General features: G+C 35.4%; 1 protein-coding gene across 1 annotated transcript in view; it reads right to left on the reverse strand.

Annotated features, from left to right (window-relative positions):
- Nucleotides 1-18102, reverse strand: part of HPS5 (HPS5 biogenesis of lysosomal organelles complex 2 subunit 2) — a 35813-nt gene that overhangs the window by 15803 nt on the left and 1908 nt on the right. Inside the window, exons 2-13 of the mRNA XM_034416941.3 lie at nucleotides 17664-17809; nucleotides 15727-15837; nucleotides 15022-15086; nucleotides 14147-14339; nucleotides 13294-13427; nucleotides 11027-11242; nucleotides 10615-10686; nucleotides 9537-9625; nucleotides 8105-8283; nucleotides 6709-6867; nucleotides 6024-6183; nucleotides 4011-4134 (exon numbers count right to left, since the gene is read on the reverse strand). Coding sequence (XP_034272832.2) covers nucleotides 4011-4134; nucleotides 6024-6183; nucleotides 6709-6867; nucleotides 8105-8283; nucleotides 9537-9625; nucleotides 10615-10686; nucleotides 11027-11242; nucleotides 13294-13427; nucleotides 14147-14339; nucleotides 15022-15086; nucleotides 15727-15837; nucleotides 17664-17762 — 1601 coding nt within the window. The 5' untranslated portion in view covers nucleotides 17763-17809. The remainder of the gene's footprint in view (nucleotides 1-4010; nucleotides 4135-6023; nucleotides 6184-6708; nucleotides 6868-8104; nucleotides 8284-9536; nucleotides 9626-10614; nucleotides 10687-11026; nucleotides 11243-13293; nucleotides 13428-14146; nucleotides 14340-15021; nucleotides 15087-15726; nucleotides 15838-17663; nucleotides 17810-18102) is intronic.

Here is an 18102-nt window from a genome sequence, read left to right on the forward strand (position 1 = left end):
GTATATAATACCAGGGGTGAAACGCTCCCAGTTCGGACCGGATCGCCCGATCCGGTAGCGATGGAGGCGGGTGGTTCAGAGAACCGGTAGCAAAAATCCCTGCTCTCCCCCCACATGCCCAGCTGAGCCGCACAATCATCAGAGGCTTTTTTTTTACTTTTAGAAGCATTTTTTCTATCACCTCTTCAGCCCAAAAAATCCTTTTAAAAGTTTTTAAAAAAAGCCTCTGATGATCGTGCGGCTCAGCTGGGATCGTCAAAGGCTTAAAAACCTCTTCAGAGATTGTAGAAAAAATGTTTTCAAAAGGCTCTGACGATCCCAGCTGAGTTGCCTGACCAACAGAGGCTTTTTTTTCTTTTAAATGCCTCTGACGATCAGGCAACTCAGCTTGGATCGTGTCAGAGCCTTTTGAAAGCCTTGGATCGTGTCAGAGCCTTGGATCTGACGATCCAAGCTGAGTTGCCTAATCGTCAGAGGCATTTAAAAGAAAAAAAGCCTCTGCCGATCAGGCAACTCAGCTGGAATCGTCAGAGCCTTTTGAAAGCATTTTTTTTTACAACCTCTTCACCGAAAAGGTTGTAGAAAAAATGGTTTTAAAAGTTTTTTTAAAAATTGGCCACGCCCACCCAGTCACATTACCCCAACACCATCAAGCCATGCCCACAGAACCAGTAGTAACAAATTTTAGATTTCACCACTGTATAATACCAATCACAATGCATTTATTTGTTTTGGTCTGCTTCCTCTACCTTTATCATTAATATTTATATTATGGTATATTCTTTTGGATCATTGGCCAAGAACTGATTCTTACTTGAGAATAAGACAAGAAGAAAATTGAAATTGCCCCTAAGTGCTATAGAGAGTTGCTCCTCGCAAGAAGACTGCAAGGCAGCAGTCTTCAGCTGATTTAGATCTCTGAGAGATGAGGAAATAGCCAACTTTGCGCAAACCATAGTTACAACCTTTATGGACATTGGTTTTGCATACTTCCTTTTCCAATCACTTTTGGAAATTGCTTGTTGATTGCTTTGGATCAGCCAGTTTTACAGCACCAGATGAGTTTCCTTCAATCCTTAGTAAAAGAAGTTTTAAGCACAAGTTTAAGAACTTTAAAACATTCTCTGTTTTCTAGAATAAACAGCAAAAGGGCTATTAGAACACTGATTTTGAAAAGTTATAAAAAGGCTTAAGGTCCAAGTGGATTTGAAATAACATTTTGAAATTAATTATAAGAATCCCTACCATGGAAAATTTCTGAGTCCTTTAAAAGAAAAAGAACAATCAAATGGGATCTTGAAGGTTGAATATTAGATGGGACCATTTGACTTACTAATACAGAATAGAACAAAATACTTTTAACACTGGACATTACAGAAGGATAACTATGACCCAGAACTTAATTTTAAGAGTGCCTGCCATTATACACGAACTATGTTTAAAAGATGTTATGAAAGAGGAACAAGTTTTACTGGACAAGACTGAGATTGATCTGAAGGTGGATTTAAAAATGAAAGGCTACAAGAATAATATGGAAAAAGACACTACACTAGATATACAAATGAAACTAGTTGATGTCTAAATAATTAAAAAGGATATACAAATAACAGACCAAAAGAGTGAGCCGGATAGGTTTCCTGTACTGGATTTACAAAGGAGACTTGTTCAATTATTGTATGAGAAGGGAAAGAAAAAGAAAAAATGAAATAAGGTTCAAATTTTAGAACCTTACTTGAAGGGATTAAAGATCAAGACTGTTGAAAGTAAAAGGAGGAATATAGAGTTGATTGTAAAGTATAACCAAATAAAACAGACAAGCTGTTATCTCTGGTAACCCTGAATGGACTTTTGCTGATCAGGATTGAACAATGAGGCTTTAAGAAATTGTTTATAAATAATATATGAGGTATGGAAAGAAAAGATCATTTGTTGTATTTTAACAGAAGTTGATAACTTACTATAAAATTGTTTATAATTTTGAATGAAGGGGGAAGCCATTTCTTTATACCTTTTTCTTTCCTTTTACTATATTCTTATTTTTCTTTTCTTTTTTTGTTTTCTGCACTTTCCGGTTTTTTTTTTTTTATTCTTTTAGTTTGTATTAGTTTTTATCTTTTTAATTGTAACATTTAGTAAAATCACTGTAAAAAAGGAAAGATGAGCAGTACAGAATAAAGAGTAGAAAAGAAGTGTATCTTAAGAGACATATCAGTAAAAAAGAAAAGTATTATTCCATAAATAAAAGGTTCTTACCTCTAAAACAACTTCTATATTCAAGAAAATGTTCTTTTGTTCATAAAATTAGCCATCTAGGTAAGGATAGAGAGACTACTTCCCATGCCAAAAATATTATATCAGGAAATGAACAGAGAAAAGGGGCACATATTACTTGCAGCCTTGTTATCTGCAGGTTCACATATCTGTAGTTGTCATAGACCAAATCTCACTTCGAGGTTTGCACAGTTAATGTTTTTGGTCCTCTTTTTTGTTACTTTACAAAATTCGTAAAATGGCAGATGGGCTTTTGGTAGGAGTAAAGTACCTTTTTCAAAGGATGTGCTCTTCCTCCTTCTTCAGCAGGAGTAGCAGATCTTCCTAAGTCAGTCTAGTCCAGTGATGGCTAACCTTTTTTTCCTTGGCTGGCCACTCCCCAGGCTCCAGAAGCTCCAGAGGCTTTTCTGGAGCCTCCAGGAGGGCAAAAATGGCCTCCCCTGGCTCTCCGGAAGCCCGAAACATCCTGTTTCCAGACTTCCGGTAGGTCCGTTTTTCACCCTCCAGAGCCTCCACACAAGCCCTGTACTTACCTGGCATCCAAAATGGGCCACATGGAGACTCCTGGGAGGGGCAGAGCAGCATCGGCATGTGCACGTGTCTCCCGCATACACAGCAGAGACCTGAAAATCAGCTGGCCGGCGGGAGGTGCACGCCCGTGCGGTGGAGCTGATCTAGGGCGACGGCTCACGTGCCTGCAGAAATGGCTCCGTGTGCCACAAGTGCCACAGGTTCGCCATCACGGGTCTAGTCACAAGGCTCCATGCAGCCTCCTTGTGGCAGAAGATCATGTACTTCAAGGCAATTTGCTTTGCTGGTGACAAAGGAAGTTGCTTCACTCATACCATATAGCTCACATAGACTTCTCTAATTTGTGCCACTTTTTCACAATCTGGTGAAGGAATGTTGAATTAGTGCTGCCCACAGAACATTGGCAGCTTGTTCTAAGAATCTTGAGGTGCTTGTAGTTAGGACAGTTCTTTCTTTTGAAGCCTTTAATCACAATATTGGTGATAGTGGAAAGTCTATACTTAGCAAGCACATGGTGTGAGTGTGAACTCCTCTTATTGCCAGCTAAACAAGTTGTCTCAAAGAAAACTAGCTAAACTATATGGAGTTTCAAGACAGGGTTGATCCATTTAAATTTGTCACAACCAAGCCAGAAGAAAGAAAAAATGGTACAAAGTACAGGCAGCTTCTCATGAAGGAAGTGGCCAATGTTGATTCTAAACCCTATATTTCCTAAAGGCGCAAGATCTTTTAACTACTTAGTGATATCTCGAAACTCATCAGCAAAATACATCCTGGAGAAGTCTATTGCTCATTCCACCATTGTGACATTTTAAAAAGAAATCTTAAGTCTCTATTACCATGTTTCCCTGAAAATAAAAGTCGACTGGAAGATAAGCCCTAGCATGATTTTTCAGGATGCTTCTAATATAAGCCCTGCCCCCAAAATAAGCCCCATTTAAGATTGTCAGCCAGACGAACACGTTTAGTACTGTATTTCCCCGAAAATAAGATCTAACTGGAAAATAAGCCCTAATGTGTCTTTTGGAGCAAAAATTAATATAAGACCCGGTCTTATTTTCGGGGAAACACAGTAGCTAGCTTGGGGCAAGTTGAAAGCTAGGTGAAAGCTTTGGGGGAAAAAAGATATGGATTAATATGTTATGTTTAAATTAAACTAAACAAAAAAAATGATGTAATGGATAAAAAAATTGACACACAATTTTTACCTGTCCTTAACCGCTTGAAGGGAGACGAGAGGAGATGGGGAACGGAATGACAATGGAATACTGAATGGAAGAAAAGTCTCATTCCGAACATTGTCCACCACCAGAGAAGCATGAGATATGCTGTCTAATGAATAAAATTAAAATGTAAAAGTCATAACATAAAACAACATTTAGGAATTTTGTCAAGTGATTTACCTATAATGTTTAGGAATGGCCACATGACATTCCCCATTAGTTTTTTCAGATTGAAATAGATTTTTAAAAAATTATCCAGCCACAACTGCCACTTTTTAAAATTACTATGGAAACAGGTCATTCATTTTGAATCTCCGAAGATCTGCAAAACTTCTTTCCCACAGGAAGGTACGATTAGAATATGACAAACAGTAATGGGAAAAAATCAACAGGATTTTCTGATAGAATTCATTCATTTTTATGTGTCTCACAATGAAAAATGTCAGGAACGTAATTTCTTCATATTATAATTTATACCATCTGCACATCAATTATTAAAAGACTTTTTATATTCTAAAAGGAAGAGGTTCAACTGAAACAAAAATAGAAACAATTTCCATTATCCTTTTATAAGGGAGCAGGTCTAAATGAATTTGTATGAATAATTTTATATAGAAACATGCAAAACTTAGTTATCAGTGAATTTTCACATTAATTAAAATATATTATAGCTTACAAGATGTTAGCACATATCTGTCCTTATCTTGGTTTGAAAGTTAGTCAGAGTCATATCTAATTGTTACTTGGATGGGAAAGCTACAGAATTCCTACAGACTCTTGACTTATTATATAAGCAGCCACATATTATCAATGTTACCACAAAGTGCTCAAAAAACACAGCATACAAATTAAATGTGATCTTACTCTATTTAGCAACTTAAGGTTGTCAAATGACAAATAACTCAAACATATACAACAAGATAGCTGACCAACAATTTTTTATTAAAAAACAGCTTTTGTGAACTGTCATTCACAATATAATATGCCGTTGCTTAAGTGAGGTGCAGCTCCTGAAAGCTTATGTCTTTTAATAAAGTTTATTAAACTAACAAGATGCTACTAGATTCCTTTTTGGCCATGGTAGAGTAACACAATCCTCTGCCAACAATGTATACAACTCTACAGTGTATTAATCTTGTTCAGCATGGTCCAGAGAAGAACATTAAATTCCAGAGTTCTTCAGAATCAATGAGTTCTTCACCAATCTACCAATTTTGCATAGATCTACTGGGGTGCAATGTAGATTAGCCTCCTCATGGTGCAGTCCTGGGCAACGTTAATTTGTCATGGCTAAATAGTAAATAGTCTACACATTCTGGCTGCTGGACCTCACAAGGATTTCCCAGCAAGAAGAAGCAGAATAAATATAAAAACAAAGACTTTTTTAAGATGTAATAATGCTGTATCTGTTACACCATATAAAATAAATAATAGACCTATTTATGAAAGCAATAGAGTATTAATAAGAAAGGGAAACTGTCCCAAATGTGGATATTCTAATATATTAAAATGTATCAAGTATATAAAGATTATCATGTCAAATTTTTAAACCATGATGTTTTAATAAGCCTAAATGGCCAGATTCACACATATTGTGATTTACAAACCACAATGGCTAGACTCATGTAGCACACTAAGCCAAAATGGAAAAAAAAGCATATTCTGCTTTGGAACAATGGAGCAAAGTTGATTACTTAATTAGCTAATCAGTTAACTTCTGACAGCTCATTAAAATTCAGAATTACTTATAGCTAAGTAAGAAAAGGGGACAAAACATATGGGTGAACACTTATGAAAATAGAATAGAATGCTGTCATTTTTATTATTTAGTCTTAATATGAAATTAGTATTCAAAAATCAATGCAATCCTATCTTGATTCAATGTTATAAAGTCCAAATAATGCCAAATTATTGGAATTAGAGCAACCGTGTTCTCCAAATAATCAAAGGATGTCCAACTGCATGTTTATAAAAGTACCCAACAAACATTTAAATTACCTTGTTCAAGCTGTTCTTCTTCTTGTTGTATGTGAAATTCTTTCAGCCTTTCATCTTCTGATAAGGTTTGGCTATGTAAGGAACAAGAATCTTCATCAGACTGACTGTTTCTTCTACTAATAACACGATAAATTCCAGAATCTAATATGTTGAAACTCTCCTGTTAAATAAAAACACAATATAAACTATGTATTTGCTCTTACAAAATTAAATGCACATTAAAATATTTATTTTATGATAAATCAAAGCCAAATTGCATTAAGGGCCTATAGATTTTAACAAGAAAAATTACATTTTTAACTTTCCAAGTAAATGAAATGTATAGATGGGGCTAGTATTCATTTCTACAGCACAAGAATATATCACTATCCCAAACACATATAATACATCATATATTATATATATGATGTAAATATAGCAAATCATTGTTAGTGCTATTATGGCAATGGTTATTTGCAGAAGGAAAACTCTTCATTTCCCAGAGAATTTTTATTAAAGGCAAAATACATACTGAATTTCTCAGTATGCTCTAATTTTCTATCAAATCAAGTTTATCTTGGGATAAAACATAAAGCCAAATGTTAGTTTTAATTTTAAAAAAATGTAATACGTACTATATCTGACAACTTCCTAATATATCCAATGTAACACATATAATGAAAAAAATGTATTGGAACATACTTACATGTGAAGAAATACTGCTTCTTCTGCTGCTGCATGCAGAATCTAAAGGCTCAAGTTTTGAGATCAGTTCTTCAAGTTGAGTAATGAGATCAGTTTCTGTTGACAGATCCAACTGTGACTTCAGATGTTCCAGCTTATCTACAGGAAGCAGCTTTCTTGCCTAACAATGCACAAAATAAATGTCTGAGGAAAAAAACACCAAGGCTTTATAAAATTATAGCAGAGTTTAAAATTTGGGGAAATATATTACACAGCCATTAATTATACATTATTCTAATAATTATTTTTATATAGTCATTATTAATAAATCATTAGTTATGATTTAATTATTTAATATATTTATTATTACGTTATAGTTTAATAATTCCAATTTAATTCCAAGAGCCAGTTTGGTCTATTGCTTAAGGCAGCACTAGGACTTGCAATCTCCTTGCAATCTCCTGACAAGTCAGGAAAATATGAGTTCTTGTCCAGCATAAATTATAGATTTTTAGTAAAATTATATTGGTAGTTAACATAGAGGAAACAATGATGCTGAAGATATTAAAGAAACAATAAAATTTCATTACTAAAAATTGATATTAGAAAGATTGAATAACGAACTGAACAAACACAAACCATCTTAAATCATCTTAATTTATGAAGATGTAAAATTCTAAGTATTAAAAAATAACCCACTATATGCTTGGGAAATACCCATCCCATATAGTTCAAAACGATCTTGTAATCCCTAGGGCACGGGTGTCAAATTCGATCACGTCACATGATGTATTGCGAAGTAATGTTTTTTGCCTTTGTGGAGCCGGAGTGGGTATGGCCTGCGCGTGATGCAGCTGGCCCGCAGGCCACCAGTTTGACACCCTGCCCTACAGAGTCTGAAGGAGACACAGGGAAAACAAGCTTATAAACCTTAAAGGTAAAAGGTAAAGGTTTCCCCTGTCCAGTCGTGTCCGACTCTAGAGGGTGGTGTTCACCTCTGTTTCTTAGTTGGGGGAGCCAGTATTATCCAAAGACATTTCATTGCTGGTCATATAGCCAGCATGACTATATGCCAAGGCACATGGAAAGCTGTTATCTTCTCACCAAAGTGGTACCTATTTATCTACTTGCATTTGCATGCTTTCGAACTGCTAGGTGTGCAGGAGCTGAAGCGAGTAATGGGAGTTCACCCCATCACTTGGCACTCGGGTCTCAAACCTGGGCTGGCAGCTTTCCAGCTGACAAGTTCAGTGACTTTAATCGCTGAGCCACCATGCCAGCTGTAAACCTTAAGATGAGTTAACTTTAAAAACATAGCAATAAATTTGTATGGTTAAAAAAAAAGGTATCAGAATTGTTTTAAATAAAATGAATATATTAAACAGTGAATAAAAACATTAAATAAAAACATTTATTACCCGACACAAAACAATAGAATTCTGGAAAAGACAGCACATTTTGGCTGCAAGAGTCCAAAAACTTCTTCTAAGCAATCGTTCCACACATTTTTCAATTGTCAGAAGAGAGAGATGGGAGACTTTTCCATTGGTATGTAAGCAGAAGAGTTCATTTTTATATATTGCAATATCATAGATGTCTAGAAAGAAAAAGATCACAACTTTAGTCAAAACTTTTGTTCAAAACCAGGTTCAAATGCTGCACATACATCATAGTTAAGAATAAATTTGCTCTTCTCTTAAAAATGTTCTGTTTACGGTAATGTGAAGGACAAGATGATAGCATATCTGTTCTGTGTCAGAAACAGACAATTTTCTACTGGGATATCTAGCCTATCTCATTTATTCAACACAGAATTTGGACTTTTTTCTTTCCTTAAAGGGAGGACCTCCTTTATGTAATTCAATAATTAATTATAATTTAAGGAAATAAATAAAAGAGAAAGCAAAAGGAGAGCAGCAGCACCACCATCACCAGCAATAAGTCAATCACTGTTACTCTGCTCAAATCAGAACTGCAAATCACTAAGTCTTGAGTCCTTCAATACATGTCTGCATACATTTGTTAGGATGCAAGTTTACAAGACATAATATAGGTATAGTAGTCCTCCTTTAGTGATCGTTAAGTCATTAACTTAATCATTAAGCAAAGCAGCCGCTAAGTGACAAATTATGTGACCGTGACCATCTTATGATTTTATTTCAGCTTTCTTTTGGCTGACGGCATCAGAAGGATATGAACCCAAACAGCAGGGTGGGCACAAACGGTGGAGAAGGTTCCTAGAATTTGAGTCACGAGGGAACCAGGTAAAAGGACAAAACCCCACCCTATAATTAGCAAGAAAAGAACTGATGTTTGTATTAACATTCATTGGAAAGGAAGGGATTAAAGAAAGTAAAGTAAACAGGCACAAATCACAAATAGAAAGGAATGTGTTGCAAGCCTGTTTGCCTACTAGCTCAATGTAGCTGGTTTAGGAGGCGAAGAAAAAGGTGTGAAACTGATCAGGGTCTCCTCAATTTCAGAAAACAGCTGGGAGCCAGTCAGAGTTCTAATCAATTAAGGTGTTTTGTGGTTAGCAGATTTTAGGGACTCCTGTGCATAAGAGAAAAGCAGATCAGGAAGATATAGTGTTTAGGCAATCTGGAGGAGGGAGAAAAAAATGGCTCAGGCACAGGACAATGCATACTGACTGACTGTAATGACAAAGACATGACTGAGAGAGAGGCTGCAAAGGTCACAGAGTTGTTTTTCCCCTGTCATAACAGCAAACAGAGTTGTATTAAATTGTGATTTGTCATACAATAAATGCTTAAAACTTTTGTAGGAGGATATTTGGGCATATTAAAACTTCATTGGCATTGTTTCAAAAGCAATTTTCTCTATATTTACCTTTCACTTCACTCCAGAGGAGAACTTGGACATTCTGAGGAATGAAAATATAAATGCCTCTTTCTGTCCACGTCATTATACAGTGCTCACTGTAAAGAAACAGAATGCTTGTAAAGAAAATGTATGTGGCCAAAATGTTTTGTGTTTGTTTTTCATCAATACTATTCTTAATTTTTGACTATTCAAAAGAGGAACATCCCCACTGTATGAGACGCATTCACTTCCTTAGAAACAGGTGGAGGGAAAGAGACTCTTTCCTCTCAAACCGCAAAACTGGCTTATCCAAGATTTGTTCTCACCCATCCTCTAATCTGCAAATTCCCCCTCCCCAACTCAAATAATTGTTACAGGCAGCCCAGAGTCACTTTCTCATGAGGCTCTATAAATTAGAAAATTAAATAAAATAAATTTAAAAATAATTGTTTTCACATAAACAAGCATAGAAGATAAAAATGTAATGTGAGAAGCCACTTGTTTAAGATTGCAACACAGAAACAATACACTGCACTCATACTTGTTAGGACAAGAAATGTTTTTACTGCAAATAAAGGAGGAGAAGTTTCTGAGTCATAAAAATTCACAGAAATTGTTCCTACAACAACTTAGTTCTAAATCTTTATTATGTGGCACTTACATAGTACATTAATCCATTAAATCTGATTCTGATAAGAAAACAGTATGATTTTTAAACAATTACTATCTCTGTTCATATATCTTGCAAGTCCACAAGGTGATTTTATTTGGCTTTTGGCTGTGTGAAAGGATTTATTTATTGTATTTTGTAAAGACAGGATTACAAAATCCAATAAATAAACCATGATTAATAGCTTGCATGTTTGCAAACATGCAAACCCAGCCAATTTTCCTTTATTCAATAAACACTGGAGGAAAACCATGGATTAAACTAATATGTAAAGTGTCACTATCTCTTAACATCACATTGTTTTGGGAATAATAAAAAATATATTTGGAGATGAATGACATATAAATACAATTCTTACATAAGCAAGAGAGATAAATCAAATAAAAATTTAAGAAATCCCAATTTATAAAAATAAAAATGTTGCTTTATATTTACCTTAAATAAAGCAGCTTGGGGAATGCCAAGGACTGAGGAGAACACGCAGAAGCGTTATACTCTGGATCCTCCCTTTTAAAAAAGCACATTTATGTATGTTAGGGTTTAGCTCTACTAATTGCATCAGTTTTATTTTATGCTTCAGAATTAATTTGTTAAATCACAACAAGCTGAAGATTTGGTACTGCTTATAGTTTTATAATCTTCATGATCTTGTATATATGTCATTGGAATGACTACATCAAAGTCATAGACAGAATTTGCACGAATAACTTCAGGTTTTTGTTTCAGCTTCTCACTTTAATTTACATGTTGGAACGCTGATGAAATCTTTCCAAGTATTAATCAAGCCTGGCACACACCCCACTAGATTTCAAGCCTACGCATCCCATGGTTGCATTAGAATCAATACCTGATAGTAATTACAGGAAGAGGTGGAGATGACAACAACTGTTTGAACTGATGTGTACTCAGCACTTCCCCTTCAAAGTTCACTTCCCATATCCGTGAACCAGGCCGTGCACAATATATCAATGACTGTTGATTTGCCCCACTCTTTCCAACAGGAAAAAAACAAGCTCCATATTCACCATCTCTTTCCTTATTTCCAATCTTCCAAAACTTTTCCCTATTTAAAAAAAAACATTGAGAATTTAGAAGAAAACTTACTGAACACTATTTTAAAAAACCCAAAGATTTAAAGGCATTCACATCTCCATATTTTAAGGTATATATAGTAGATGTTATTATTTTTGTTTATCTTATAAAAAATACAAGGAATTAAACCCAACAGCAGAAGAATGAAAGTCCTTTAGGTTAACGAAGTTTTCCTGTCTCCTTCCCTGACCTTCATTTTTCTATAGTATCAAAAGCCACTCCTGAAAATTAAAGAACTTGCAGGAACAATATCAGAACTTGTCTGTGCTATCTTGGCTTGACTTCTGGGGAATTTGAAGGATGAGGCAGTCAACGCTTACGTGAGTCTTAAATTTTATTATATTTACCCTCTTTTGGAGCACAATCTCTAAAGCAAATTATTTATGAAACTTTATCTTGGATTGCGCAGAGTGAGGACAAAGTAAAATAAATAGAAAGCCTTGTAAATTGTCTGATACTCTTGGAAATAAAGTTAGTAAAGTTACTACATCAGCATACTTCAACGTTATAAAATGTACAGGCTTTAACACTCAAAATATTATAACTGAACATAAAGAAATCAGGAGGTTGTGAAATTAGCTATCTAAACTAGACGGTATTCTGGGAATATTGTAAAGAGCAAATTTTCAATTTCAACTGTGCTTTTAAAGTAAAAAAGCTAATCCTCAATTTACAACCACAATTGAGCCCCACATTTCTTTTTCTAAGCAAGACAGTGGTTTTGCCCCATTTCATGACCTTTCTTACCACAGTTGTTAAGGGAATCACTGCTTTGCTTGTCAGAAGGTTGCAAAAGCTGATCACACACCATCCAAGACCAAAGTTGATAAAACTCCCAGATGCAGAGCAGTCCACCCACAGCCACACTCAAAGTTTGGATGTGGAGGAACTATTTCTTTTCAGGTGCTATTCAAGATATTGGTCACTACTTATAAAGCCCTACATAGCACATGGCCTAGTCACCTGAGGGACCATCTGTCTCCCATAGTATCATGTTCAATCTTGACATGATTGGCACACTCTGGGTTCCATTGATTAAACAATGCCACACATTTGGATGTCAGAAGAATTGTTTTTCTATAGCAGCACCTGCCCTCCAGAATGGAGCTCCCCCCCCCAATACAAACAGCTCCTACCTTGCTAGCACTTGGAAGGCCCTTAAACATCTGGTTCATTGTCCAGACAAATGATATCCCTTTCTTCCTTTCTGCTCTCTTCTGGATTTATTTTATTGTTGTTTAAAACTTGTGCTGTTTTAGTTTCGTACTATTGTTTTTAAATTTTCTAGGAATGGTAAACCAGCCACAGTTGCTAGGCAGTTGCTAAGCATATAAAATGATTATTCACATGATCTGCCATAGGTGCCGCTTCTGGAATGGCACCAGTCTCTTGACAGGGCAGCAGAGAGATGAGGTTTGGCCAGGGGAGATGAGCTGTGAGACTGGAGAAAAAGATAAGGTAACTAAGGAGAAGAAGGGCTGGATTTAGCCACCCAAATTGAGAATGTGAGCAAGAAACAGGAAAGCAAGCAAGCAAATATCTCAGTGGAAGAAGGTAGGATTCTCCCTGACAAAGAGGGAATAAATGAAGGAAGATCTCTACTCAGCAAGAAGAAAAGTAGAAGCAGATTTATATCATGTGTTCTAGTTAATTAAAAATTGCTGCCAACTGAGTAGCCACAATAAACTATATTACAGCTCTGTTCTGCAATTTAAAGTATTTAACTTATATTTTATAGTTTATTATATTACTTATTTTCAATATAGTTACAACTATTACCTCAATGTATGCAAGACTTTCATGTTGTAGCTTTCAGGCTAATTAACTAGTCCTCCTGTAGAACTCATGACAATCCGAGTTTGAGATCCTTGAGCTAACACATATAATTTGATGTTACCTTTACATGTGTGACAAAACTATATGCCCTTATTTCTAAGTGCAAGGTATTATTTTCAAAGGTGCCTTGCAAATTACCTGCATGGCATCAAATTTACAGACAGTAATTAATAATATTTTAATTACCTCTCCGTGTCACATAAGTAAGAGCGTGTAAGAGAAGAGATAAGCAATCTGCCATCTAGATAATCAAGCTGAACCACACGAGAATCAACCGTAGTTATAATATGAATGGGAAACATCACAAATGCAGTAGCAGCCTATAGGAAAAAAATGAAAATACACTCATGTTTTTCATGTCTGAGTAATCCATTCATAGAGAACAGGAATTTCAAAATTAAATTACTTAAATTTTTCATGAAAACAAAAGCAAAAGAAAACATACATATAATTAATCTTTTTAGATACATTTCATGTTGCACTTGAAATATCTGGAACTGCACATCATTAATATCTAAGGATCAGTGAAAATTTTTTTCTAAATATTAATATGAACTGGGGGAAAAAGAGTATGAGTGCAGGATAGCTTCTTCTTTGAACTGAAATCTGCATCATCCTTTGACATTATCTTCTTACCCAATTCAGAATACAAATGGATCCTCCACAAGGATGCCACAATGACCCAAAATGTATTTTTATGTGTGGTTTTTTTAAATCCAAACGGTCAAATTTGGCTCCAATGAGTTTGGACCAAAAAGTCTACCAGAAACCAGAGTTTCCCATTATATCACAACTCACAAACGACCTCCTTTCCTCATCATGGAAGCAACCTATTTCACCCTGGCAGTTATCATCAGACCTGGGTTTGAAACTGAGAAGAATAAAGGGGAGATCCATCCAACAAATTAACTCATTAACCTCGCAAAGCTGCAGCTTGTGCTTTCTTTAAAGACATTGGTACCTTGGAGATCAGAAGTCTTGACTGTTAAGACTTGCTAATGCTTAGCTCTTATGTTCAAAATTCAGTAAGAAAATATACCTTTCCTTGTTTGGAGGAATTAATCTTGATCACAGACACTTTCCCTACATGATCACCAGCAAAAACACGGAGTGCATTAGTATCCCAACAAAGAGCTGTTACTTTTCTGCCTTTGTGCTCAGAAGAGATATAAATCCTCTCTGGCTTCCCACGACGCTCTTGATTTAATTCCCATACAACAACAAGGCCTTGACTGTAAAAATAAAATTTATTATTTGTAAGCCACCATTCATTCATTATATTACATTCATTATAATATCAAATCCAATAGATATTAAAAGATACAACTGAAGTCAAATGTTAATTGTAAAATGAAGTCATTTCAAACATTTCCACTGCCAGCTGAAGGTTAGCCCTTACAACAACAACAAAAAATTACTAAACAATGTTATTTGTAGACAGAATACTCTGAAGGACAAATAATATTAGCCTTGTTCTGACAAACCATGGTTTGACCCTTGAATTTAAGTATTTCATCCTTGTCTTTCCCCTTATTTGTATAAAAGGTGAAGAAAACATAATATTCCACTTGTGATATTTTGCAAGTCAGAACTGATCACAGCATCCAATGTTTCTGGATACCGAGACAAGCTGATAGTATACATATTTATTCTTGATCCCACGCACACAAATGAGTGGTAGGACAGTGGGGCATCTGAAGTTCTAAATATACTATTAGTGAAAAGAGTATTAGTTAAATGGATGAGCAGCCTGGAAAAAAGACTGGACATCTCTAATTTTAACATTCATTTCACTTTCATTTTTCTCAACACATATACTGTATGAACATCTTGCCTGCATCACTGAAATAAACCTTCCCTTGCCAAAATGACATGATGGACAGTACATACATCATTCAATTAACATGTCGTTACCTGGTAGCCACAGCAACATAATCCTCATCATATAAACAAAAGGCAACACAGGAAATGGCACCTTCCTATAAAAAGATAAAATGATCAGACTTATCCTAGGTAACATATTGTTTCCACAATGTCTGATGCCCCACATCACATACATTTTTTAAATTATCTATTCCAATCATAATAGCTGGTATTACTTATTTGTAATCTAAACTCTAAGATTTTAAATGGATTTTTTCAATCTCTTAACCCTCAAAAAACTCATACATGAGCTTTATAAATCAATGAAGTAGTGAAGATACTTCAATGAAGTATCAATGAAGAAGTAATACTGGTAGCAAATCCATTCTCCCAAATGGACTTGTTTTTTGCTGAAAACTAGCAAAAACAGCATAAATAGTGGTCACATGACCATGATAAACTGCAACCAAATATACAGTATTGTAAATGTGAACTGGTTACCAAGCATGTGAAATGTGATGGGGGAGGGGAGCATTATAACTTCAAGGACCAGTCATAGGTAATTTGGGGGAGGGGAGTGTTTCATAATAGGAACAGTTGTTAAGCAATAAGTAATTAAGCAACGACTACTGTATTAGGCTTCTAAAATAAATTTTGTTTTCTTTCAAAGTTGTTTTTCTGAATCATCCTTTCCAGTTCCTGCCTATTGCAATCTATTCTTACACTAAGGTTGCTGCAAGTTTAATTCAGTCTTACCTTATGAGTGAGGAAAAGCCTCTGTTTCCAACAATCTTTCTGGATGAGATTTAAGCCTCCACCTGAACTGCCTAGTGCTAACCATTTTCGAGAAATTCCTATACATGTACACTTAAGGGAGGGAAAAGGAAAGTTGTTATTAACAGGCCTTACTTTGTATCTGATTCATATAATTAATCATATTTTCACTTCCAAGAAACAGGCAGGGAAGATCAAATGTTGGCTTCTACCATGTTAATTTTGAATTTTAGAACCCACAAATCTTCTCAAGAGCTGTTTAGCATAAAACACATTGCCCATAAACTAGTAGCTCTTTGAGGCTTTTTGTGTGGCTCCCATTCCTCTTCATGTATTTGACATTTTTTTGATAAGTTAACATTTAAAAACACTGTAATAGACTCGATAAAATAGAAGAGCTAGGATACGGAGATAACCAACATGAAAAATGGAGAGAGTTTGAAGACAAAAAATATCTCTCTCTGGGCAGAGAGCCACATTACTTTGAGACATTTCCTTCCTTTTGCATCTCACCAGGTGTATCCTGATACATACCACAATGACTATATGCTGCCCTTGATCAAAAAAGAGGGTATACAGTTCACAAACACCACCTATTATGTTTTAATGTTAAAGAATAACCCTTAGTATTTTGTATTGTGCATGCCCCTTCACTACCTGCAGAATTTCAGATACTTCTGCTTTCATTTTAGATTAATAAAGACAGTGTTTGTGATTGTAAATCTACTGCAGACAAAAGATCTAACATGAAATAAGCTATTGTTTCTTCCAAACTTTAAACAGGTTTGTCGAACATGCACAGTTAAAACAAACAAGGGTCAGAGACAATTGACTGAAATTGTCTTAATTTAAATACAGGTAGTCCTTGACTTACAACCATTTGTTTAGTAATCATTTAAAGTCACAATGGAACTGAAAAGGGTGAGATGATCATTTTACATATGACTGTTGCAGCATCCCCATTGTTAACAAGATCAAAAATTGGGTGCCTGGCAACTGGTATGGATTTATGACAGTTGCACTGTCCTAGGGTCGCATGATCACCATTTGTAACCTTCCCAGCCAGCTTATAACAAGCAGTCAATGAGGGAAGTCAGATTCGCTTAACAGGTGCATGATTCACTTAACAACTGCAGTGACAACTGTGGCAAAAACAGTTATAAAATGGGGCAAAATCCACCTAAAAACTGCCCTGCTTAGCAATGGAATGGTAATTTTGGGCTCAATTGTGGTCATATGTCAAGGACTACTTGCATTGATATAAATCCCTACCTGTGGTTTAGAATAACTACATACAAGAGGCTTACACATTGGTGACCCAACAGTCTATTTTGGTCATAAATTGAGGCCCATCTGTAACCAATTTTGATAATTATCATATTTCTGAGCCCAAGATGCACTGAGGGAAAAAATCTGTGGAGAATTATTATTTATAGTGTAGCCAGGATTTAACTTACAAAATTACAGCAGATTTACAAGAATTGCCAAATCATTCTTTGCTGATAGGTCTAGCTGAAAAGCTGAAAGAAGAGCTAACAAGAAAATGCACAAATTAATGATAGAGGGCATCTGTTTTGATAATTCCTAATAAAAAGTGAAACTAACATTCAAAATATTTTGGCTGGCCATTAATCAAGTACATAGCTGAAACAGGAAGCAACACTTAATCTGGCTAAATTACAGACATTATATCTGAGCAAAATATTACCCTTTCAGTTCCTCAGGTAGTTTGCAATTCTTTAATTCCATTTGTTATTTTGTTTTTAGAATTTGTTTTTTACTTTTATTTGTCCAAAACTGTTTCAGTTGCACACCAAATAGCATGATTACCTACAAGAGACCAGCTACTAATATATGGGATGTCAAACTACAATAAAAAAGGGAGAAATGGCAGAAAAATAGCTGTGACTCAAACACACCTTCAGACGACTGGAATCCAGCCTGAGAGCAGAAAGCAGGGGACTAAGACATTCAAACTCTGCCAACACATGACTGTAAGGTTCAGATATTGCTGCCATGACAATGGCCTCTCACAAAATGTTATTGCTTCATTTTTCTATTCCTCCTGTAAAGGCAAATGTGAAATACAATTTCATACTGTTAATTTAGCTTCCTAAACTTACAATGTTGATACTCAAAGTGTAAAACGCCCAACATGGCAGCTATATTTTAACCTAGTTCATCTGTGCTAACCTATATTTTGTTCCATAAACCACTGTAATTTACTGTAACATAATGAGTTAACCTAAAGCCTATCTTTTAAAAGAAGCTGTTAAACTTATGTTTTGTTCTAAGCCAGAACTACCCAGTCAACTTCAGGAAGATGATATAAACTTGTCAGATTATAGCCAGTTGGCT

The sequence above is a fragment of the Pantherophis guttatus genome, chromosome 1 (genome assembly GCF_059756535.1).
Source record: "Pantherophis guttatus breed Tessera chromosome 1, ASM5975653v1, whole genome shotgun sequence".
NCBI classification, from domain to species: domain Eukaryota; kingdom Metazoa; phylum Chordata; class Lepidosauria; order Squamata; family Colubridae; genus Pantherophis; species Pantherophis guttatus.